Source organism: Colletes latitarsis, chromosome 4, assembly GCF_051014445.1.
Source record: "Colletes latitarsis isolate SP2378_abdomen chromosome 4, iyColLati1, whole genome shotgun sequence".
In the NCBI taxonomy this organism is placed as follows: Eukaryota; Metazoa; Arthropoda; class Insecta; order Hymenoptera; family Colletidae; genus Colletes; species Colletes latitarsis.
In genome coordinates this window covers 37,880,611-37,907,578 of record NC_135137.1, presented here as the reverse complement: position 1 = coordinate 37,907,578, position 26,968 = coordinate 37,880,611, and the positions used below count along the sequence as shown (strand labels likewise).

The window sequence follows — 26,968 nt, the reverse complement described above, 5'->3', positions numbered from 1 at the left end:
CGTGGAGGAAGGAGTACTCACCGAGAAAGACGCTCTCGTCGCTGTCGTCGGCTTGCAGGTCGAGGTCAAGGTCGACCGCGCCGTTGGTGGGAGCCTGATGGCTCCTCTTCGCGAGGTCCATCAGCTCGCTTCGAAGATCCGGGTGGCCCGTGGCCAGGAGTTCGGCCAACAGGGTCAGATAAGACGAGGTGAAAGAACTGGGGCTGGTAGCGCGTAGACAGCCGGGCAACCAGAATCCTAAGAGGCTGTAGGGAACCACCGGTACCGATCCGGTACTGACGAACCCACCGTTCAGGAGTTCGCCGCACAACATAGGTGCTGCGATGACCTCAGCTCCTCCCTCGTGACCTTGGCAACGCCTCGGTGTCGGCTACCTGCGTCAACAGATCCAAGAGACGTGGGATTAATCGAAGCCGCTGGATTACGCGCCTCGCTTGAATCGAATTAGGAGAAGGCGATAATCGTTTTAAATCGCCGTACCGACGACGAGAGTTTCCTCGTTTCGACTCTCCTTTTCGCGAGATCCCGCTTTAGATATACGCTAACGCCTCGATAAAACGCCTTTTTCCAACCTTGATAAAACACGGTTATCCTCGCCACCATTCTTTTTTCTTCGAAAGATCCATTACTATATGGGCGTGTATAGCTCTTCATAAAAATACGGATATTTTGGAGGATAATTGAGGTCAGTTTAGGTTTTACGATCGTAAATGGAATCGAGTTTGACTTGCCCTGTTAACGTTCCATATCCTCCACGGTGGGCGTTTACATAGCATAGTAAAATGATGGAAACACCATAAAAGCATACGATCTTATGAAATTAACGCACCATAAAGCAGCAAATGCGAATAAAGTACGGAAACAGTTATTTTCTATAATGTGCAGAAAATCAAAATATCTGTATTTTGTATTAGAGCCTGTAATAGATACATATCCGTTTCCGCGAAAATGGATCAACTATTTTTTTGAACGATTCCGTTTGGTAATTGTACTAGCAACTGAGATTGAAACGGAAATAATTAGCTTCGTATTTACGTATAAAATAAAGTGGTGCTTATATGAAATCAGAGTACGGAACATTAAGTTTTATTTTCCTCGATAAAGTATGATCCATTCATAGGGGACCGAACTCTTCGCTGCGAAAAGAAATACGGTCAAGAGGAGGGGAAACGAAAAAGAACAAAGCAACGTGCTGGAAAATATGAAGTGTGTACGAAGAGAAAAATTCAAATTAAAAAGAATAAATTTGTATGCTTTTTCTGGATCAATTGTATAGGTTGAAATTATAAGCAATTTAAATTCATTGCTTTTAAAGAGGTATTCAAATAACAATTATCAAACGATCTGTTTTGTGGCACTCTTCAGATTTTACAATGTTTATTATTCCGGAACGAAAGAACGAGACAAAGAACTAAGAATCAGAACAAAAAATAAACTGCGTTAAAATAAATTCATCTCTGCTAGCATCATAGTACACATTTAGAAACTCGATACGATTGAAACTTTCAACGTAAGCAGCACCAAAATACTCAGACAATAATGTCAAATAGTACTGATTATCGACTGCCAAATTTAATAAAGTTCCAGAATTATTCGAATTAGTTCGAGATTATTTTAGCGATATAAATAGTTGAACATTCACTGAACAAGAATTCACATTCAGATGTAAGGCTAGAAAAACCAAGGACATCGGACTATACGCTGGCACAAAGGTATGCAGTTTCTTTGCATCTAATTAGGGAAATTAATTTCATGGGAATCAAGCAGGATGATGCAGACTGTAACAAGAAAGAATCTCAAGATAAAATGACATGCAAGAAATTCCTGAACTCTTAATCATACGAATGAAAAGTGTCACAGAAACTTACTAACCGAGAAAGAAAATTTGTAACGTGTTTCGGGGACGAGTCAACGCCTTCAGAATTGAATTTCAAGATCAAAATAAATTTTGCTGCAGGTGTGTTTGCCGAATCTGTAGATGTCTCAAAGCCGCCACAAATATTTGTGTACACCCTGGACATCGCCGGAAAAACTCCACTACTCGAGTAGAAAGTCAAGCACGAAGGTAGTATTTGATATTGCTCAGTTATGATAACCTAAGGCAAATAATAAAACCTCTACTCCTACAATTTTCTGTATATGTATTTTTCAAATTACATTCGGAAAGAGTACTTCAATTGCACTTTGCCCTTTCGCAGACTTTACTTCCTTCTACCTTAACTCTTACAGGAAATGAATAATAGTAGTTGAAGCAAGAAAGATAATGCTGGTTTGACTATTGTCGTAGCCAACTTCCTCTCGCGTACGACTTTCTAAAGCTATAACCCGGAAAAATAGCATACGTGGATATATGTTTGTACGATATTTTAACATCGACGAGATTAGGTAAGCTGTTCTGGTGAAACAAGAAAAGATAAAATGTGTATGTAACACAAATCACATGACTCTTTCTCACAGTTTATCTATAGCAAACTAAACATGTACTTTTCTATATGCACTTGCTGCCTCAGGCGGTTTTGCAAACACATTCCCACAGTCGACTTCTCGAAACTAAAGGAATAAAATTCAGCCTCTCGGATTCAACGTATGAACAACTATAGGTTTCTTTGTACTAACACTGAAAGAAGAAGCACCGGGATGTATAAACTAGTATAACCTAGTTTATATTTTAATTTCATGATATAGGTATCGAAGAGAACCCACTACGAAGAATAGAAAACGTTATTGTTGCGGAGGATGTATGGACAAATCTATAAATATAAACTTTTAAACAGATAGAGAGTCAACTTCTATAGGATGACACACGATTTTCTAGGCTTACGTCTAGGACCAACCGTTTATAAAGTTTCCGACGCTACGTCTACTACGGTGGACATAGTTTTCGGAGAACCCCTAAATCACAGCCAGACAAAGAGCTCGCAGGGACGATATACCGTTTACAAAGAGAAATATTCGGTACGTGCACGGCGTTGAATTGCCTTGCCCGTAGTACACTCCTGGACAAAATGATAGCACACTTAACGTTTTTGCTGGATTTCCTAAATGTAACGGAACAATCCCTCCATTTTAAACGGATTACATATCACAGGTTTCCTGAAAAGCAAGTATACCAAACGAAACACGGTTTCACGAAATTATGGAATTAATAATAAATGCAACCTGTTGTCTCAAATCTCCAGTTACCTGGACAGCTTTACGAAATCTTGTCCAACGGTTTCAAATTTAGAACGACTCGAGGAATTATTTAACGGGTTTAAAATAAGAATAATCCGACTAGTGGTATCATTTTGCCCAGGAGTGTATGCGTAACGTAAGGTCGTTACTCTTTCGGAATCCGGGGCGGCGAAACCGAATAATACGGTGTAACGAAAGGCGCCATGCGTCGTTGAGAACAAAACTTCGAGACCATCTGCATGACAAAAGAGTTGGCATTACGCTGGACTCGGAGGAGCCGGAACAATACGTTTCACAGGTTCGCACGTTTCTGCACAATTATCGCGAAACGCGCGCAACGTTAATGCCACGCGTGAACGCCGCGACGAGACGCGTACGTATCAGCTTCGAATGACATAATTCGGTAGGCGGTGCTGGCCGTCGCGACGCCGGAAACACACGGTCCGCTCGTCGATTCGCTCGTAAAAATCGATCGCGAACCCGATGACCCAACGGACACGCGTTCGCGTCGTCGATTTTCTCAGGAAAATTCGCTGGTCCTCGCGAGGATATTTGACACTTTGCGACACGTGTACCGATCGTAAAGTTTCGGCGAGGAAACACGCGAAATCGAACCCACCCGCCATCTTTCCGGTTCGTCGCCAAGCTGGAAACCTTCGTGTCACTTTCGCGGGAAAATTACACGGATACACTCGCGCGAACGGATCGAGAGATGCTCGATCACGACGCCGGGCGACGCGACAGTGGACGCGAGTAAATGGAGCGCGACGAAGAGAAAACCAGAAGCGACCCAATGGCCGCGGTTACATTCTCCTGTAACCGACCATTCGCTGTCGTGTAGCCTGGCTGACGTCACTAGTCATTCGCGTGGGTGTGTGCGCGCCGGATGATCTCACGTTCGCCGAGTTGCACCAAGAATTTGCTGTAACCTACTCCGGAGCGGTCGCGTGATCGATCCGGACCTTCGATCGTAAATAGAATCGTTCCGATCGTAAATCTTCCCGACGTGGAAAACGTGAAATTGCGGAGACTGACTTCTGAATTGTATGCCGGGTCAAGATTGAAATGTAAAGTGTCCCATAAATCGTAGCCACGAGGCGAGACACGTGGGTGGAGAATCAAATAATAAAGACCAGGGGTTTGCAAAAACCTTTGGACGCTTCGATTCAAATCTTGGAAGCACGTGGTTATTTAATCGCGTATTTTGTGTGTCGGGAGCCGACGTAGCCTTAATTTATGCATCATAAAGATCACTGGCTCCGCTAAGTGGATAACAGAAGTTCTATTGTGTGTTGTACGATAAGAGAACAAAATACGATGACAGAACCCTAATATATACATCCCTTATACTAACGTTAAAGAGGTACGTCTGAACGAAAGTCGATCGTATCATACATGTCAGGCTGATCCTGCTAAGAGACGCAGGGAAACACGAAAGTGCTTTCAGAAATGTCTACGTAAGCGTAGTTTATATTTTTTGTGTCGGTAAATAATCAATATCACGAATGTTGGATATAATTTTCCTGGTTTACTGATATTTTATCAGTATCTTAGAGAACGAAAACAGTTATCCTATTGGCGCACAATGACTGAACCATCAACCTGTAGTGCAAGATATATAAAATTTATGCGGCTCTGGGATCGCGCACGCATTTCTTTCGTCGATTGGTGGGGGCGAGACATAACAGATCAGACGCGAGAAATGCCCAGGGAAATGATCTCTCGTTAATTCGATCGTCTATGCACGGGCTATCTGCGACATACATATTTCATGGGTATTCAGATTACACCGCGAGAAATCGCTGCGGAGCTCGAGTTCCAGAAATTCCTGATCGGAATTTCGAACGCGTGCAGCGCGCATTGGCGTAACACCGCGACGGTGTACCGACACTGATTGTCATTCTCAACGTGCCTTTTCGAGAAATAACGTACCTACAAACGCCTGTCAGTTTGCAATCAATTTCAATTCCATTCACCATCGCAAAATTCAATCTCGTTTCCTTATCGTAAAATTCGATTTTATCTTGTTGACTGCGAGGGGGAGGGGGATTCGATTTTCATCGAAAGGCGACATTTGCCTGTTTATAAATATCCGAAGGGTTCCATCGCCTTCGATTTTACACTGAACATTACAGGGAGTAGTATAAACGTGTAATGCAATTTGCGCGGTACACGACCGGAATACACAGTCGATATTAGAGCCACGATATGCAAGTACAATTCCTCGGTCGTCTTTCGCGAACGCTACATCAGACCCAAAACGATTATTCGGTTTGGATACTGGCGGAATGTTCATTACAAAGAGCGTGGATGGGAGATAGTGTGTATTAATAAAGTGATTTAATTTTCGGGCTACACGGTAGTGGCTACGCCGCTGCAAGACGTCGAGTTCCAGCTGGAGGGACGTTTTATTGTGTACTATTCTCGCGAAAAAGCATACTGTGCACAGTGTGCGAGCAAATGGAATATTCTATCGAGACAGCGTTGCGAAATCTTGGATACCGTCGCGACCCAGGTCCGCAGAATTCGTTTCGAACAATCACTACGGAATCGCAAATTTATCGCCGAATGATACATTTCGCGCGATAAATTTGTTAAATGGTACCATGGTACACGGTAATTGAACCGTCGCTGAAAATTAATGAACCGTTAGGCGTACTTAGGCCACCATATTATAAAATTCGATACGATCATTATTGGTCTCTAACTCTAACGAACGATTAAATGTTAGCGCCTAGGTTTACCAAACGTAAATTCAAGTTTTATTTACGAAGTAACGAATGTACCCAATATCTCGTAAAACAAACATTCCTGTGCGTAATATTTGATCCAGGAAAAGCCGTGGGCGTTATTGATATTAAATAATATTGCAGTTTTAGTCTGCTAACAAGTTTCGAATTGCTCGGTGCGAACGCCGTTGGTGCAAATATTAATAATACCTACATATCGATACGGCGCAATGTTTCTACGACCTGAAAAACAACGTTGCGATATCGCGAGGTTGAAAATGAATTAAACGATTTCGTTTCCTCTGAGAAAAAGAAAGGAACAACGATGTAACGCGAGAACACGATGAAAACGAACTTTTACCAAAGTTTCGTCGTCATGAAATCCGTTGGAACGCGGAGGGTCGGCGTCGGGGTGCGAAGCAATCGCGGGGGCGCGATCGAGCGGTGCAAAATTGATAAGCGCACAACGGGTTAAGTTGAATCGATAGCAGGGTTAAAACTTACGCAGTCGAAATTACGGTGTTCAGGCTCGAATTCCTTTTTCCCTGATTGCACGCGATTCGGGCAACATTCATGATCGTCGAATTACACCCGTTACCGGTACGAATGAATCATGACCGACTACGAATACTGCGATACCGGTACTGAGAAGTTTGCAGATAACACCGGGGAACAGGAGGGGTTGAAGGAAGCCATCGACCAGGAGCGGCAGACGAACGGGCGCCGTGACCACCCCACCCCGACCCTACACCATCCTCCTTTTATTCAGCGGCTTATCCAAAACTGGAACAACCCCTTGCTCGGGCCGCGAGCACGAAACGTACGAGTACCGGCCACCAGATATTCCTTCCACCTTCGCGGCCATTCATAAAACAACATTTAACGCTGCTTTTAACCGCTAAATACGGGGTGATTTACGACGGTATCTGCGCCTTCCACCGAAGACTTCATGGTTCGTTTAGCTCGTGCTGAAAAGAAAGGGTCTGCGGATTAAATTGACCAACGCGTTGGTACGCCCTGGCTATTGACTAGACCAGCGTTTCTCAAACTTACCCGCAGAACGTTTACGTAGAAACCTCGTTCTTAGAATTAAAAGCACGATACAAATGTATGAATTCAAATGGTTGCTGACACAATTATTTCTCGAAAGGAACAATTTGAGCAATAATCTGCAATAAACGAACCAAGAGTTCACTTCAACGTTTCGGTTTAACAACGTTTGTCCGCGGACTGATTACAAATTATAATGCCTCGCGGGGCACGGATTACTCGGCTTCGAATATTAATTTTGATTATGTGCGACGCGAAGTAACCGGTGTAAAATCGAGTTGACGCAAACACGCGTCACATATTGCAATATTGCGCATTATTCATTTCCCTATGATTAAATTTCAATTATCATACGCGCGACGAAATCGCCGAAACAAAGCTAGCCGAGACCGGGGACGAATTATCCCGCAGTTTCGATTTTCGCGCAGCCCACCGATGAGGAAGAATTACAAATTTTCAAACTCACCGACGTCGTTCGCAGCCGCGAGTTTCTCCTGTCCCACCTCCGTTCGATTCCCGAGGGCCGTTGAACTCTTGGTGCATTCACAAAGTAGCTGAAGTTCGCGCAGGTCGATAGATATATAAACGAGTCGTAAGTTTCTCGGTGCAGGACTCCGTGAGCACTCTCGCGAGCACGTACACACGAATCATAGAGGATCGTTTCAACCCTCGTGTCTGGGTAAACATCGTCGACGCGTCGTTACCAGCTCCAATCTCGGCTGTGCCCGCGAAAATCCGACGGGACTCGATATCACCTGCCGGAAAATCGTGACGTCGTCGAAACGTTGAGCTTATACATACATGGTAAACTCGAGCCCCCGATATCGCGACGTCTCTCGTTCGCGAAACTCCGCTCTAGCCTTCAGCGTCTACCCTTCGACCCTGGATAGACTCCGTTTGATGACCCGCTTCGAGATAGGCCTCGAGACACATTCCACGGAATATCAATCGGAGCGAAAGGGAACACGAACCCACCTTCGAATATTCCTACCACAAACGCGACGCAAGTTCCAAAGATAGAGTCCAAGCAAGAGAGTCTAAGTCGCCCTTCTAAAAGATCTCGAAGCTTGAAAAAATTTATTTGAAAGAAATACGATTAACATCGACCATCGAGTATAATCGTTTTTCGAATGGGTAGAAACGAAGTTAGCAGATCGAAGGTGTTAAATTTTCGCGTAATATGCTGAGGGAGGACAGAGAGGTTCCGCTGATGAGAAAGCTGAACGAATCTTTTCTATCTCGACGCGTAACGCGCCAAACAGCACACCTAGTCGACTCGATAAGAGGCGAACGTCATTTGCTCCCCCTAACTCGAAGGCGAAACGAAATCTTCTAAATCGAAGACGAGTTCCCCCGAATAAGAATCTCGTCATTAAGATTTTTGATTTGAATGCAAATAGGCTGCTAGTTCTCCGTATCTCCGTTCCGTCCGCCCCTTCGGGATATTTCGCACCGTAAATGGAAATAGACCTTATTTTCTGAAACGAGCCGGAGAACTCCGAACGACGCGAACGTTCGGCGTAAAGTCGTTTCGCGCCGAACTTTTGTAATCAGTTTCTCGCGGGGCAATTACCGGGACAGTTCCGTTTCGCGGGTAATTTTTGTTTCGCGCGAAACCGTATTTCTTTCGGATAGATACGTCATTTATTACGTGCTCTCCCCCGTGGGGCGTTAAATCAAAATACAGACCAAGGTACACGGTAGTTTAGAGACTTCGCCACGTTGCAGGAGTCTTATTAACTTGTTTTTAACGTTCAAAAAATTATCAAGCGAATTCTAGGTACGTGAACGCGAATATTTACTCGACGTTTCATCGTATTCCCTAAATTTCATTAGAAATTATAGTATTACCCCCCCCTCATCTTTCTAAGTTTCATCCTAAGACGGCCAGAAATTGCACGAAACGTCAGGTAAATATAATAGTAGAACGTGCTTGGAATCGAGTTCATTCCTTTAACTTTGTTTGACCGCTAAAAACAAAATGAAAATACGTCTATGATAGGATTAGCTCTAGAACTTGTGCACACCTTGTTAAAAGATGCATCGAATTAATCCGTGTGCAAGAGTTTAGTTTAAGATCCGAGTAGCGCTATCGTTTGACGTTCCTCGACGTAATCTTTTCGAATTTGAAAAATCCTCGGGGGTCAAGGGACGCGCAGGAAAGCTGAAATGGATTTAACCGCGGTTGGCACGGCCAGGTAAGGCAAGACATATAATTTACTGGTTTCTGCTTGTTACGCCGACCGCACGACGCCCTGTCGCCGCGGCGTAGCTCGTAAAGACGACAAACTCGACGTAATTTTATCCCGTCTAGGCGCGCCTATATACACACGCGCCCTTCGTCCTTCGGTCAAATGAGATTTTACTTGGCGGCAGGTACGCGTTGCCCTGCGACACGCGCTAACAACACCCAACGATGAAAATGAAACGGTTTACGCGACCTAACGGCGCTCGTTCTCGCCCTGGTTTTTCCTTCCGTTTCCCTTACCGTTCGCTCCTTCACTCGTTACGTCGAAACGTCGTTTCCGTAATCTAACGTTACGTCCCCTAACCCGACCGAATTTCTCTTAACGAGAAAGAAGACGACGGGAAACGTCGAAGGGAGCCACAGAGAGCAGGGAATACGAAGGTTTACGGGTTCGCCGCGACGCTCAAAATACGAGAATAGGTTAAAAGGTTCACCGAAAGGAGGGGATAAAAGGGAGCGGAGTTTGCCAGCGTTGGTAGTTCTGCTTTGTAACTCGCTACGACTATGAATACCAATTTAGTTCGTGCTTGTGTAATTAGTAGACTGCGGGTTTTCGAGCAAATATAGTTGAAGGAGAATATATTAAAAAAGAAATATACCATAATTTCTTTTAGACTCTCCTATTCGTTTCGCGAACCTTCAAACCTATTTTCACAATTTACTCTCGTTTCCTTCGCGTTCCCGACACGACGTGTCACGTGACCTGAGTCCATTTCCCGTTGCGAACGATGCTCGCGGAAAACAATATCCGACGAAATGAATATAAACAATAACGGCGGCGGACGTACGCGCGAAAGGTTATCGCATTTCGATCGGCGACTAACAACGCCAGATTACACGGGAATGGGTTTTGATACCGCGATAGCTTGGCAATAGGATTTGCGAGTGAGTCGAGGTTATCCCTTTGGAAGGAGAATTTACATGAGGATTTACGCAGTTTGCTAGAACCGGGTGAATAGAGAGAGGAGGGAGCACCTACTGGGGCCCCCAATGTAAATTCAAATATATTTGACGCGTCATTCGGCAACCCGTTGTACAGGGAAATTTCCCGCGTGTCGTCGCGTCGTGACGATCCTCCATAGCAAAATACAGTAACGTCCTATGGGTTGTTACTCGATCGAAACCAAGTTGCGAAAGCTTAAAGAACCTACCAGAACTACTCCAATACTGTCTGATTTCGACGAAACTTTCCAGAATTGTGCCAAACATATTCTGTTATTCGTGTCGAGAGAGTGAAAAGCAACTCCAAAGTAAGAATAAACAAAATACTTGGATCACTGGCGATAAATAAATAAGTAAAACCGAAGGACAATTTTGTATGCTACGTTCTCTCGTCAGACATTCCTCTGTCCGTGGATCAGGATGTTTTCTGCCAGGGAGGAGAGGGAATATGCCACGCGTCATAGCTGTATAATTACGTTCATTAAATTCTCCGCGCCTTCTGGACGAGCAAACTGTTCGCTATTTTAATTAAAAACTTTTCGTTCGGCCCCCCTTCCCCCTCCTTTGGTGGGCCGGGAATTGTGCAGCGTATTTAGAGCGCGAATTCAAACTCAAACGATGAGGTAAACCAGCAGGTAAACCCGGCTAGTGGACAGGGCAGCGGGTTGATTGATCGCGTGTCAGGTTCCAGCCAACCTGGCGCCAGCACAGAGTCTCTCAACCTGGCGCCACGCAGGTACTTCGACTCGGAACGATCTGTCCTCGGTCTCCTATTCGCACGACATTCACGAGTAAATTTTCTGACTCATACTTTCCGCGAACGATCTATAAAAGAAATACAAATTGATCTGTCGAGGACTTTACGAGAGTCCTTGAACTCTACGAATAAATTATCCTTCGACTCGTATAATCCTCCCCCATCGAACCGCTATCCGATAAGGTAAACCATTTTGTCGACGATACCCGGACCAATAAACGTTTATGTTTTTAAACGAGACCACCCAATTCCAACGAAAATAACAAACGATATCTCGTTCGTTGTATATTTAAATCTCATTAACCCCTTGAGCAAAGACGAGTGTGTGCGCGAATTCATCAAAATATTATCGAACATCACATTTGCCCGGGGAATTTAATTGAAACCGAAACATGTTACATACTGCGATTAAATTAAGTATTCCGAATGAATACGTTTGCATACAAATAAATCATATATTATACAGTATTCAGCTGCTGTCGAGAGAAAATTTAGGAGCTTCTAGAGCCTTAGAATTTCGTTAAATTTCGCTAATCTAGAATCGTCCCTTAAATTGTCTCCGGGTGACAGGTTTAAATAATTTTTCGATTGGAATCGTATCGATGCGCTCGCCTCGTTTAATTTAATTTCGTTTTCGATTCGACGTCGACGAATAAGAAAATCACGCGATAAGAAAACCGCGAGTTTTCGACGACTAAAAGGACGGAAGGTACAAATCACAGGCCTTGCCGTCTCCATCCACGTTTCTGTCAGTCACTTATTCATTCGGTCTCGTTCACCATCGACTCACCCCCGCGCCGACGGACCTTTTATTTGATCGACGACTGACGTTATCGCTGGTAATATTGGAGAGAGAGGCGACTCCACCACTTCCGAGCGATCTGGCTCGCTCCATCAAACATTCATGCCGTCGGTCGCGAGCTCGTGTTGCCGCTCCGTGAAAATGCACCCGATAAAATGCACCGGGACCACCCTGCGCGGCACTCTTTTGTGCGCGATATAACGTCGCCCGTCACCGTTAATATTCCTGAGGTTAACTTCCGCTGCCAAACAGCTACTTTTTGAAAATTGTCCCAATAATCGATCGATTTTTACCCTTTGCCATACGCTGATGTCCATTATAAGTAGCGACGGAATCGATCCAAGAACATTGCACTTATTAATCCTTAGACGATCTCCATCACAGATCCGACTTTAAAATTAAAACAAAGTCTAAAACAATTTGAGTTACCAATGTCTACTCTCCGACACAACTAATATATACAGGATATTCGGCCACCTCTGAGAAAAATTTTAATAGAGGATTCTAGAGGCCAATATAAGACGAAAATCAAGAATACCAATTTGTCGATGAAGGCTTCGTTAAACAGTTATTAACGTTTAAAGTTCCGACCGAACTGAATTTTTTTCTGGAAAGTGGGTAGGATTTCGGGGTATGTCTATTCACCAAAAATGATTGTAATTGACTCCCGTAACCGAAAATAATTTTTTCAGAACGATTTGAAATTTTTTTTTTCCGTCGAAAAATTTCACACTTTCTCGAATTTTTTTCTGGAAACTGGGTAGGATTTCGGGGGTATGTCTATTCACCAAAAATGATTGTAATTGACCCCTGCAACCGAAAATAATTTTTCCAGAACGATTTGAAATTTGTGAATTTAATATTTAATAAATTTTTAACGAAGCCTCCATCAACAAGTTGGTATTCTTGATTTTCGTCTTATTTTGGCCTTTAGGATCCTCTATTAAAATTTTTCCTAGATGTGATCGAACACCCTGATATTGACAAAGTCTGAGAAACGAGAACAGAGATCTGTCTTATAGGTCAGTTGCCATTAGCCGCAACGCCATATCGTTTTATTTCTGGCGAGGATTGTAAACGTGTATCAAACTTGTTGTAATTGATACGTTATCCACGCGTCTCAAACCGTTTGTATCGCGTCGTTCGGTGGATTGATAGGAGGGAATCAATTTGTGTCGTCAATGTATCGATAGTAACCGTCGTCTCGGTGCCATCACTAGCCTCGAGTATCGAATTAACCGCGATCGATTTCCAAGGGAACGAAACTTGTTGCGGGAACGAGTCACTGCGAGGAAGCCCAGCCTCGGTTGTAATTTTAAAAACCGTGAACGATGAACGACGCCGAGGCAGGCAAGAGAGACAGAGAGTGGAAGCGAAGAGGGTGGACAGGAAGAGACTTTGAATATAAAGAGAGGAGAGTGAACTCTAGACCACTTCGTCACACTCGAGGGAAGACAGAGAGGGCATGGCAGCTTGTTCTACTTTACGGTTCTCGGAACGAACGTAGAGAAAACTCAGGTACCGTACATCCCCGCGTGGCTAAGAGGCCGACCCGAAATTTTCGCGGAACTCCGGCAGATTTCGTGTCGAAATAACTCCCAAAAGCTGCACCCGCGAAGCGTGCCTTCACTACAGACGCGACCGAATAAGCTTTATTTCTCGAACGTCTGCTTTGGACATTCCCCACGAACTCCTAAAGCGACCTAATTTATTAGACTTCTGGTTAACTTCTTTCGTTATTTTTGTAAACTAATATATGCTTCAAAGAATAGGTTAAAAACGAGACTAATTTGAAATGTGCATTTTATCGTCGACTTCGGAAAATTGACTTAAAAGTACTTCTTCGCCGTGTGTTGGTTCAGCTAATGAAAAAGATACAGAATTCCCGGTTCAAACTTCGTAACTACGTTCTTAACTTGCCGATGCAGTGCTTGATTGATTGAATATCGACTCGGTGTGCAATGCCCGGCGATGATTCGCGTTAACTTCCGCGCGTTCGTCGTCGGAATCGTCGCGGAATCGCAAGCACGTCGTCCGTGCATATCGGAAGATGCTGGCTCTGCGGGCATTCGTCTGAGGAATGCAAATGCACCCGACCCTGATAGTAATATGTAGATTATCCCCAGCTGGTCGAAAACTCTCTCGCGACCAACCTTGTTCGCCTCGAATGTATTATATATTCGAATTAAATTCCACTCGTTGAACATACTTTTATATTACTTCGTTTTGGACGATCGAAAACGACTGGAAGGAGAAAATAAAGCTCCACTATGATGTCAAAATGACGAGAGCTTCGCTCAGCGAACCGTAATCCGTACAGAAGCGGTGGCAAACTATCGTTACATCGTGAAAAACAGAGTCGATGGTGATTGACGCGTTGACAGACAACTTCATACCAAACTTCCTATATTTTTAGATCGATCATTCAAATTGGAATTACTCAGCAATGCTTCGGATAAGTGCACTCTTCTCCTATCTCCGGTCCTCGTTCTCGTGCAGTGAAAAATCGAATGGGTATACGAATACGTCGAGACAATAACGAAAACAATTCGTCTCAATAATGCCGCTCTTGAAGTTTCGATATTATTTTATCGACGAGCTTGTTCGACGGAAATAATACTGCCATAAATCATTGAAATTCCGCGCAGTCAAAGCTCCAGTTCTTCGTTGCAAGCAATATCGTCGATTCGAAAACCGAGCATCCACGGATGTTACGTATTAGATTGAGTACAGTCGAACAGAATTTCAGTTTAACTACGACACTTTAGGTCAGTGTAATAAAAAGAACAATATTATAAGATTTATTCGGGAACAATGATTTCTGCAGAATTTTCTATTTAAATTTCTATCGTTTTTCGATTCGAGTATCCGAAACTTACAGACTCGAGACGCGAGTATCATCCACCTACGACTATCTATCAGAATTATTCTTCGACCATGGACGCGTGAACGATTAACAATCTATGACGTGTTCAATCTCAACAACGTCATACGCTGATTTATTGAAACGACGATCCCGAGCGTAGATGGTACTTTGTCATCGTTACTTCCGCGCGATGTAAAAAATTTACAATTAATCCGGACGGGTCTGGCAAATTTTCAACGTTTCAACGTTGTTTCGTCGTCTGATTTATCGGCCGAAGAATCCGTGACAAGGTTCCCTAGTTCGGGAAGCCATTATTCACCGACGAATCGGTACATCTGCGGTGAACATTGTGTAATTCCTCAGGAACGAGGCGGATTCTCGAAGCGTCAGGTGGTTCCCAAACCGCACCTGATCGATAGAAACGAGGCTTAATGACAGGGGCGCCATTGATGGCCGTCCAATATCCGTCTTACACGAGCCCGGGAACACACGTGGTCCATGGTAATTGACGCCGTTCGTCATCTCTGTTCGAAATCCGTTCCCGTTTTCTCGCACGAATAACCAACCTCGCGCACGGCTCGCGAATTCTTTCCACGTACGTGAAATATTCGCGACATGTCGCCGAAAAGTTCACCGCGCCGCGAAACTTTTCCGCGAAACTACGTTCGTTCGATGCTCGAGAGTTACGACGACGCTTCCCTTTCTTATATATTCCTTGGGAATACAACAGCTTGAAACTACGAACGCGACAACAAGTTCCGTAATTGCGACACCTACTTGCGATCTCGATCGAATCGTCGACCAGCGAACGCGATTCGAACAACATTTATTTAGTTATTTTGTAACTAAAATTCCTAACTCTGACGCGATTGAAAATATCTCCTGAGATCCTTTAATAAAAAACGAAGGCAAAGCGGTGGGTTGCGGCGACAACGAGGGGGCGAAATATTTATGAAAAGAGATCACGATTTAAATTAAGATCCGAAAAGTAACCTTCGGCGGGAAGTAATTTTGCGTCGACAGAAGCGAAAAGGAGCTCCCCCTTATCCGAGGGAGTCGTTACCGCTAAAGTGGCATACTTCAGATATTCCTCGCACGTTTTTAAAGTGTCCCGTGTCAAAGAGTTCGCTGAGACTCTTCCGAGGAAGCAGCACGAATCGTCGTCCACTCCCCAGAGAGGATTTTCCTGAATTCGTTTCAACTGGATTTCCTATCCACCAGTCAGGTACACTTCAGCATAAGCACATACACACACACGCGCGGAAAATGTGAGTGTCACGCAGCCGGCACGAACGAAATGTATCTTCGTGAAACAATATTTTCGTTTCCCTCTCGCGCGATCTGTGCTCGAACTGTTTGGCGGAATACACTTCGAAAGAGAAACGTACACCGTGTATTATTACCGTCGAATCGGATTTCATTCGGCCAGATTCGACTGGAACTGGAAACTCGTTTCCTCGCGAACCCTCTACCGGATGTTTCTAAGGTTACGAGCTGTAAACTGACGCGGATCTTTTTGTTCCAGTTATTTAGATACTTGTTTTTTTTTTTTTTAATTGGATGAAACGTAACGTAAAGAATTTTTAGGGTGGGTTGCACGGTAAGAAGGGTTCAAATTTCTGGACGACGGTGAGAATTTTCACGAGATCGGGATTGGATAAATGAACAGGTTGGGAGAAGAAGGTTAACACGGCACAGATGGAAGAGAGATGGTCAGAGAGAGGCGGAGGGCGCGAATGGGGTGGGTTGGTGATCGATTGCGTCGGTACATGCACAATAACAGGGGGATGGAGTCATGTATCCGGGCTAAACAGCCCATTTGCCCCGCACAATGGAAGCGACGCTGCTGTGGGCTCGACTTAATTACCTAGAGGCTGCCTTTGACAGAGACCAGAGAGGCAAAGAGAGACCAGAGGATGCCTTATTGGAAGCTGCCTACACCTAAGCACCATTTAACCGACTCCCAAGAATGCAAAATTCACTGACAAATCGATGCTCCTCGATGGTAAATTAATTTGCACGTTAACGGAACTTGAGTTTCCTAACTACCGTCCAAACGAACGAGCAAACTGATCGAAACAGCCTCGTTAACCAATAATACGAATGGATTTACCGACTGATTAAATTACACCGAAACACGCTATTGTGCTCTCTCGAAGCTTTTAGCTCTTACTTTAACTCGTCAGTCTTCATTCTACAAATCTTTAACTTTCTACTGCTCCAAATAGTCTCTTTATTCGGTAACTTTTTAATTCTCTAATATCTTCCAGGCAAACTAAATACACGGTCCACTTGATTTTTATATTTTGTTTAATCTCACTTCGACTAAAAGGAAGTGCAGAGATTGCTGTCGTTGACGAAGAGAAAATCTAGTATGCGACTGTTTGCGTTAGCTACGGAGTTTATCTGTTGCAAATTAAAGGAGCGCAATATTGCCATAAATTGCATTACGCGTAAAGTTCGAGCACTCTCAAAGGCGCACTTTCTTTACTTATCTATAGCATGCAACGGGCGGTACATCTCGGAAACGGAGCAGTAAGAGTTTCTCGGCAAACAAAACAGTTTCCCGATAGTTTCGCTAGTGTGAAAACGAACAGAATTAGAGCCTCGATATTAGTCTAGGACCAACGGATCCTGGTATGCAGCTGAAGGAAATTACGAATAAATTACAAATCTGCGTTCGGTACTTACCGAAGTTCTCATAAAGTTCACCGTTTTCAGTAGGCCACTGCATTAAACGGGTTATACCTGCAACAGAAAACGCAATATGCGTCAGAATAACACATCACCTATTTATCTCGATTATAAAAAAATGAAACTTGAGAGATTGCAGTGCTCCCTTATAAAATATTTCAAGTGGACAGAATTTCTATTCCACCTTAAGCGATCGGTTCATATTTTATTATTGTTCTTAAAATGGAAAATTATTTCCTGCGGAAACGTCATTCCGCAAACTCATAGAATGACTGAGTTTCCTCTACTTTTGATTGTGACGGTGGTTCGCTCGAATAACTGTAAACGCGACGTACTTTTCGCGACAATAGGGCGCGAATACCGTGGATTTAATTAATCGTTGATAATTATTCATGCGGAGAAATGTTTCCCGATAATCGTGTAACAAGCGATATTCCGTCTGCGCTGCCCGGTAGATCGACGTATCTTTGAATGCCTTTAACTTGGAATAGAGTAATCGTTCATGCTTGAATGGCGGAAGATTTATCGATGCTTTTAATTATTTACCGTCCCGGTAACTTTGCACGCTTATTCGCGTTGATATCTACAGCGTATTGATATTTGCTTATGCTTTTTCAAACGAAGTTAACCGAGTAAACAAGCAATGATCGCTATATCATCGTGACAACGCGTGTCTTATCTGTATGAATATGTTTATCATATTTACGCTTAGAAAAAATGGAAAGATGTGTCTGTGATTTTATTTGCTTCGTTCCGTCTGCTATAAAAAAAAAAACAGGGAAGCAGCATTGGACGCCTCGTGATATCTACGCTCGAATTGAAGGCCTTCTATTTCAGTTTACTATCTTTGTTACGCAAGAGAAGAAGACAGATAATTGAAAAAAAATCCGACAAACAGAGAGGCTATTTACGCGCGTGTGCATCGAGCGCAAGTCTGTCTCCCGCGTCTCGGAACATAGCGACTCGAACAGGTTCTCTGAGTGGTTTCTCGTGTTCACCATCGCCGTGTACACATAACTGCGCTAAATGTACGTGTATGGTCGCACACATTCCACATTTTATATGTATATCTCATCGTCTGACGCGTCGAGTACGCGGAGACGCGACAAACTTGCGGAAGTACCAAGTGCTCGCGAACAGATTCGATAAAAACTCGCACGCGCGCGATGTTAATTAAGCATTCGGGTTGAAAATCGACCCCGTCTCTCTATTAGTACGGATACTGGAGACACGACAGTGTTTCCGGCTGATACCGAGCCTCGATTCAATTGTTAAAGCCTGGTCGAATCGCAACTCCGGATTATTCGTCTCGCTGTGCCCACCGAAGCTCGTATTTGCTTTTCACCCCAACGCGTATCTTCGACCTCCGACTCTTCACCCTCTTGCGGCCAGGATTGGTTCAAAGGCTCATAGAAACACTCTCTAAAATCTTTCAGCTGAAACACCGCTCTCCGGAGACCGTGGTCGACTCCAACCAGCTCGCTTTCACGTAAATAGAGCTCGTAGCTTAATGCGTGGTCCGAGCAGGATGGACAAAAATTCCTTTGAAACGTCTTGTTTCGATACAATGAAATTCGCGGAGTCAACGAGGCGCATACAACTCGATTATACAGGTGCTCCTATTCGATAACAAGTGCATTAAATCCCAAGTAAACAAAGGACTACCGTAGACCTCGTACAGCGACTCATTCATATAGGCGGAGACATCAGTGTTAACGAAAATAAGCACGAGAAGTATATGGTGGATATTGCAAAGACATTTGGTTGTTTCTGCAAACAGACTTTGTTCTGTGACTTCGCTGTACTTCACGGAGAACACCATCGTTTTCTTTTACTGCTTTATTTTCGGATGCGTCCCTTTGCTTTCCGTACGATCCGTCTCCACGACCAATCGGTTTCACGAGCGTCGAAAAACACGAAAGGGATCGCACACGTGTTCGCGGAAAGCGAAAATTTGTGGCATCGTTCTATGGAAAGAAGAAGACCAGCCAGAGAGCACAGGACGCGAAGGGTAGTCGGGGGGCGGCGGAGAAAAGGGGCGTTTGCGTCGTAGTGCATCTTTCTCTGATTTCCCGCGGGAGAAGTCGCTTGGGCAACTTTCTCCTTCGTGTCGAGGAGCAAAGGAGAAGGAAGGACGGACGAAGAGAAGGTGGATACAGCCGCAACGTGTGTCCTCGCGAAGCATGATTTATTTTATTGCTTTTCGAGAACCTAGCATAATTTCACCCCCTGACGTCTCTGCCGGCAGTTATTTACCCCTCGGCTACGTATAGAAGGACGGACGAAACGGATCGAGAATCCCCCGCAAGAGATCAACAGGTACAGGACTGCCGTTATCCCGAGTCAAGACACGGGAACCGCTATATCCCGGCGCAAAAATACCGTGCGCGATATTGGGCGCGTAAATTTTATCGCCATGAAGGAAATTGCGCCGCGAAGGTAACGAAAATTGCGTGAAAATATTAGTCGAAGAAATGAAATGACACGGCAGGGACGGAGAGCCGAGGGACGGGGAAGATTGAAGCTTGATTTAATTAAAACGGACACTAGTAACAGCGATGCAGTAAATTGAAAATTACGGAGTGTACAAATCCTCTTAAATGGAATATTACTAGGAGGACGGCACTGAGAGAACGCGACGAATTCGATTGTTTTTGACTAAAGCTACGGCAATAAATTAATCCTCTTTAATGGACGTTCGAAACTTGCTGGTATTGACGTTTAAATCCCATCAGGCACGTCCTATTCTCCGACCTCGTCGACCCCCGTCCACCCCTGCTCCCCGATTTGTTTTCGTTCTGTATTAACGGATCACCAATAGGTCCAATAGCTTAAATTGATTGCGAATCGGTACGATGGAAGCCGCGAGCTAATGAAGAGTAACTAGAAAACGAGGGAAAAAATTAATACTTCCTCCGAGGCTCCGAGCACGCTTTGTCTATTTACTCTGTTCGTTAACGGTGCCTTCTTATTTACCGCTACGTAAAAGTTGAGCTTCCGTCGTGTTCTCCCACGGTTTATTATCTTAGGGATGTTCCGGCAAAATTGTGGCCAGAAATTTGAATAATTGACAAAGTTACCGGAGTTTAAAGCAGACGTTGTGTTGCTGCAAAGAGTGATGATCGGAAGCATTAAAGCCATTTCTCTCGGAACCACATTTTTCAAGCTTACGGAAGCGATATCTCAAAAACTAGCGAAGCTTTCGACTCGAAAGTTTAATAGCTTGTAGAAAACATGACTGCCCGTACGAACTAGATTTATCGTGGTATCTGCCATAGTTTCGTTACTAATAAAAACGAGGGAAACGTACAATTTGTCGTATTTTAGTTCGTAGAAACATCCCCTGAAAGAATTACCACTGGTACAGAATGTATACATTTCCTCGGAAGAGTTATGCAACCCCTAAGCGCAGCGACAATTTTTTAAACGCTCCATAGATACGATAAATTTCTCAACGATCCTGAAACGACTACTCTCACCTGCTTTCGTTCTCGTTACCGGGGTTGTATTTCTTTCTTTGGCCCTGTTCAACGATATTAGCGTCACGGTTGAAAGGATACCCCGGAAGAACGTCAACCCGGAGCGTAATATACTTGCTCGGAGCCTTTTCCGAATGCACGTCGCCGAGGGTCGCGGGGGTGGCGGTAACGGAATGGAGAAAGGAGATAACGGCAGGGTCGTTGCAGGAAATTTCACGGAGTGGCGCAATAACGTTTCTTATGCCACGTTTCCGGAGTGGCGTGCTATTGGGGGCGCGCAGGGGAGGTGGTAGCTTGCAAATACTCACCGCGTGCACGAGGAAGAATGAGAGTGCAATAGAGAGGGTGAAAATAGCAGGGAAAAGGGAGGAGACGCAGTCACTCTCTGGCATGCAATTAGGAGCTAGGCATCGCCCTGGAAAGGATCCCTCTCTTTCAGTGTTCCTGCTAGAATCCTCTTTCTCGTTCCACCCCTTTCGACTCTGTCGTCGTCGCCGGCTTCCTTCGTTATTTCTCTTTCTAACCTTCGTTCGATTATATACGTACACAGATTTCCTCCCTCGCGCGTTTTCCTATAATCCATGTCGACGCCTCCCGACGCACACGTCGCCGATAACGACTACAGAAAATATCGGCTCGACAATTGGACGATCATTCCCCGCTGATATCGAAAAACCGTGATTCCCGATGCAACGGATCGGCGGATATTAAATACGTATCGCGTTAACTCGATAACGGAGTTGTTATAAATACACGCGCGTTCTCTACGTTTTATTTCACGAGTTAACCCCCTACAACCCCGCGTAACTATCTACATTTTTAAAAGTTTCATGTTTCCACGTACATCGAATAATATACTGTTGAAATTTCAAGTTTACCTGTGCAAATATACGCTACTTTAGAGAAGACCGAGAACTTTGGGGTTGACTCCGAAAAATGTCAGTTTTACGCGTAACACGATTTATAACGAAAATTTTTGAGATCGTACTGCCGCGAATAAAACGGTAACGTAGCGAACGAGAATGGGCAAGAGAGTGGAGTGTGCAAAAAAAAAAAACACACACACACACACACGCACACAGAAAGGTTTGAAACATTGCTGGCCGCGCAACGGGCGAAGGGGGTGAAGCAGATAGTGCCATTCAGTGCTACCAACGGATGATTCCCGCGGGAACGGGAGGGTAAACACTAACGCCAATCCTGTTTTTCCCACTCTCTTCCTCTCTGTCTCTCTCGCACCGTCCGCCTATCTGTTTCTCGTTTTTTATTCGCTTTTCTGGTTCTGGCAGCCTCCCACCACGCGACGACGCGTAATAACGATAATAAATCGTCTCTGAGTGATTTAGAGGTTCATTTAGCTGGCGAAACTTTCGCGAGAGAGCACGGGACCCACGGTGGCAGATTATAGAGAATAAGTCATTTCCGTTCTTGTCAATCCGTGAATTAGCGACACCCGACATCCGCGGCGCGACGATTCCCTCGCAAATTGCTCGGCTCCTCGTTCCACGGAATTTTCCCTGTCTGATCCGAACGTTGAAAAATTGCGAGCAGCCCGTAGGTACGGTTCGCTAGGAAAACTGTGTACTCTCGTTTCAACCAAGTACCATTCAATGGAACGCGAGCTGGTCTCGTTCGTTTCGTTACGGTTTGTACAGCGAAACAATGACCGCGCGATGAAACCAGTCGCAACAGAACCGACAAATACTGTCTGTTAATAAAGTATCGATCACTCGACCGACTGTCGAAGCGCAAGTAAAACGAATCTTCCGCGCAGTAACGAACCAAAATAGACACGGTTAGAACGCCAATAAAATCCGGTATCGGTAACCGTCGACGAAACTAGCTCGTTGATATAAGACGCAAGGTTCTATTAACGGAAATTAACGAAAGCCATGCACGTACAGCCACGGTACGTGTAGCCAGCGAATAGAAGCTTACTTTCGGGACGAGTTCCTATTTCTCGTTCTCTCTTAGATCATTCGATTCGAGCAAACGCGAAAACAATGGCTTTAATCTCGGCTGGTCACAATGCACGACTCGCTGGTATTTCCTAGCCGATAAAGCGCCAACGTCCCCCGGTCGACCGGTATTGAGAAAGACCCCGAGAACAGAGTGCTTCGTTCACGCGCCCGCGGAGAACTAAATTGCTACGCCCAGCGATTATCATCTACCCTAAATAATTCCGTTAAATCGCGCCGGCTTAACGCGTGCTTTTAAACTCAATTCGTGACCATTCAACGGCTCGCGGTATATTTTTCCTCCGAGGCAACCTCTGAATAGGTTCTACTGTTATATTAAGAAACGATACACGAAGTTTAGAAATGTTAATCAACCACGTGCTGGTTTAAATAAGTATTCTCCAGTAAGAGTGCTTACGCCAGCCAGTCGAGCAATCGTTTAATTAGGAAAATATGCGGAAAATAGGATGTAGATCCACGGAAGATCGCAGGTTTCCCGTCGCCTCGAAGCTGAGCTTCGCCCGAAGGCGAATACACACGCGATGTTTATCTTCCTTGTCTTATTTACCGTGTCTCCGACTCGGCTAATAAATGAATCGATCGATCGGTCGTCGTACGTGCGAAAGGGGACAAGTTGAGGGGCAATTTTGTTGCGTCTGATTTTGTGTTCGCCGCGTGCGCCGGCGGACGTACACGGAGTTAGCTCCGACGTAGAAAGAGGAAGGAAAAGGCGGAGGAGGCACGTCTCCCGGTATCTTTACGACCTTCCAGGGACATAAAGTGGTGTTATCCCTCTGTAGCTGGTTCTCCGGCAAAGATGGTGCACGCACACGCACTCGCGTGACACCGTACACACCCACGAGGCCGACACATGTATCAGCGTCACACGTACGGTGACACGACCCTTTCTACCAGTTAGTCTCGCCGAGATACCGGGATAGCGATAGGACATCAGCCTTTAAGCATCACCCTTGAACCGGTGGACGCTACAAACCTCAATATTGTCGGAAGAAAGGAGGATAAGCTGGTCCTGTTACAATGGTACCTTTCCTGAATGGAGGTGTCGAAATTGTTGAATCTATAGAACTGCTTTCGGGGCCCAAAGTTCCGAGCGTCTTTTGTACACGAACGGATACTAGTTCGCGAATGACGGGGCACCCGGGGAATTGCTTCTGTCCTACAGCAAAGTTCCTCCGTTCGCGTATGCATATGCATGGTCCACGTACGGGAGGAACCGTCCATTCGACGGTGTAACAGGTGTACAGTTGTACACCCATCTGCGAGACGCGATCCTTCTTTCCGGTCACCCTCGAATATTAGAGGTACCTCAAAACTGCCGTATAATCGGTTGACAAAGCAAACGTACAAAGAGTATCGTACGAAGGGTTCGTCATCCATGCGTCCTCTCGAGAGCTGATATTTTAGGAACGTATTCTCCAGAGCTTCGAGAAGCAATAAAAAGAAAAGGAATTCCATTTTTATAAATCGTCAAGGTTGTATCCCCTTTAAAAAAATGGAGCTTTAAACCCCACGCGTAGACGCGGCGAGGCATTTCTTGACCTTAAAACTTTAACATCGCGACGGACCGAGGTATTTTATACGTCTGACAGCTGTCGATGGTAACGTACCCATCATCCGGTCGGTATTACGCGCGGCCATAAAGTTACGCTATAGATCGATCTCTCTATTACGTTTGCTCGGGAGAGAATCGTAAAATAAAATCCACGAGACGCGATGCTTCCGAATTTTTTAAACAGCCGACTCGTTCGGCGCGCGAAACGCTCCTGTCGGTGGTGCAGCCATGGAGCGTGCAAGGGAGTAATGGCACTCCGACCCTCCTGCTATAAATATCCATTTTTTAACCACTAAAATTTTTTATACCTAACAAGACAAGAACACTTCTTTCGCCGTATTTAATGGCGGGTCGTATGTTTTTCAAATTGAGTTCTATACTCCGTTATGAAGCGCAGCCTGTTCTGGACTGCGAATTGTAAAGGAACTTGTGTATCTTATTACCAGTGAAACTACGTTTCCAGATATCAAAATAAGAATTTCTTAGTTTGGTACAATAATCAAAGGCAACTCAGGTACGAACGTTTGAGTCCCTTTTGTCGTACCTCTGTTCTCTCTGCCGTTTTCTCTCGTTCTTTTGTCCCTCTTGCACTTGACGCGTGAGTAGAAAAAAAGAGTGGTAAAAATCGTCTGTCTAGATACTACGCGTCTCCCGAGTGGGATAAGATCCGCGAAAAAAGAAGGCGTTGAGGCAGTGGAGAGAAAGCGAGAAAAAAAGTCGCGAGACGTCGCTGCGAAGCTCGCGAATGGAAATTGAATTTCCAGGTCGAAAGTTCTCGGGGGACTCCCTCTGTTACTTGGCCCGCTGTAACACAACGCGAAGAGGTTTCTGTAAACCATCGCCGCGAAGACAAAGTCCGGGCCGAGTTCCACGTCGAAATTAGTATTATCAGCGTTAAGGAAGACCAGTTTGCTCCAGCCAGACGAGTTCGTTACGATTACGGTTCGCGCGGAACCACCGACGCGTCGGCTAATTTTTCTTCCTGTCATTCTGGGTCTGATATCTCAGATTTTCATATTTAAGTATAAGAGACATTACCTTGGTTAAAATCTTAAACGACAAAAACGTAAAGTACAATCAAAATTGCCTTTTTATATGGCATACGAAAGCTTTCGCGAGCGACTGTACACGCATACTAATATCCATGAACAGGCAATTTTGCAACTGGTTTTATTGCAATTTTTGGATCGAGGACACTGCAAAATATCGAGAAACGCAAAAAAAGCCAGAGGTAGAAGATCAAACTTTTGCCAATAGCAATACTTCCCCTCTGTTATATTCAATAACAACCAGGTATATGGAATAAAATAAATATAAACATCAAGTGGACCGAGAAATTGAGTGATTCGAGCAACGTATTGTGCATGGTTGGTTTAGAATATCGACTCTAACACAATTTATAGAACTATATAGACGTTATTGTTTAACGAGTTTCCTCTACCAAGTCTGCCGACTCTCAAATATTATTCAGGCGAATTTGCTGGCTTGAGTATTCAGTGCCGTTACTTTAAACCGTCTTTTCACTGCAATTTTCTTGCGCGAGAGCCTCGGTGCCGCCGCTTTGCAAACTCTTGTCGTGACGTAGGCACATTCAACGAGTAAATTACACGGTACCAGGGCGCAATACGTAATTACAGGCGTGTTAAAATAAATATTTCACCAGCTACGTCTTGGCCCTCCGCGATACACGCCCGGTCCAATGCACCGGATTTATTTCCTCCGCTCCCTCCGCTACGAGTAAAAGATAAATGAAGCTTTCGGGAGCCGAAGCATTTTCTACTTCCCATTCCCGTTGAATATTTAAACCGATCTCTGTCGGAGTCCGCGATCCACGTTGTTATACTTCATCGACTTTCGTAAATCATCGATCCATTATTGAATTTGATAGAGGCACGCGTCAAGTTCATAAATTCAGCGTCACGGGCCAGTTACTATCTAAGCGATAGTTTCCAAAGTAGCCGTACTATCAGAATTAAGTGTAAACCTATAGATTCGAGGATCCCTTTCGGAATCCTTATGGGGTCGTTATCGAAGGAAACGACGCTCAGAGAAAGCGACGTTCTGGTCAATAGCAGTTAGCGCTGCACGTGAGACTGGCACGCAAATATTGATTACGGATAGTCCTTGGAGAAAGCGTCGCGAATAAGCTTGAATATGCATTGTCGACATCAACTCAAGATGTAATAACGAAACTAGGAAAGCCCCACGAATATTTAAAACGTTCAAAGGCGCGACAGTTACTTTTAAAACAACTTTGACGTCCTTCCTAAACAGGTACACAATTTCATTGAAACTTTTCTTCGTATCCTTGAGCGCGTTGAAAGTTGCAAAGTGTCGCGAGGAACAGTGGCAGAGACACGGAGTCAATTATCAAAGTCGGGAACACGAAGAATCGGAGGAAAAATACCGGGGCGTACGAAACTCGGTAAAATATTATTTCCACGGTGATAGGCGACGTTTGCGTTTGATTAAAAGAACGCAAAAAGGGAGGAGATATTTTCTAAGCAACCCTAAAATTTTTCTTCCCTCCTAACTGATCTTCTTGAACATCCAGACACGCCCTTCATCGACCGTTCCTTTCGCGAATTAAGCTCGGGATAAGGTGGTATCCGAAGGAAAGTAGGGTGAGAAAGTCAAGGGCAAGGGCGTGGGCGTGAAACGAAATAAAATGAGAGTATATACGGGGGCTCTAACTG

The 26,968-nt window shown here is 44.6% G+C and overlaps 1 protein-coding gene across 1 annotated transcript in view; it reads right to left on the bottom strand.

Annotated features, from left to right (window-relative positions):
* LOC143341448 (protein Fe65 homolog) overlaps positions 1–26,968 on the bottom strand; it is a 158,854-nt gene that overhangs the window by 127,128 nt on the left and 4,758 nt on the right. Inside the window, exons 2-3 of the mRNA XM_076764451.1 lie at positions 17,260–17,316; positions 22–374 (exon numbers count right to left, since the gene is read on the bottom strand). Coding sequence (XP_076620566.1) covers positions 22–313 — 292 coding nt within the window. The 5' untranslated portion in view covers positions 314–374; positions 17,260–17,316. The remainder of the gene's footprint in view (positions 1–21; positions 375–17,259; positions 17,317–26,968) is intronic.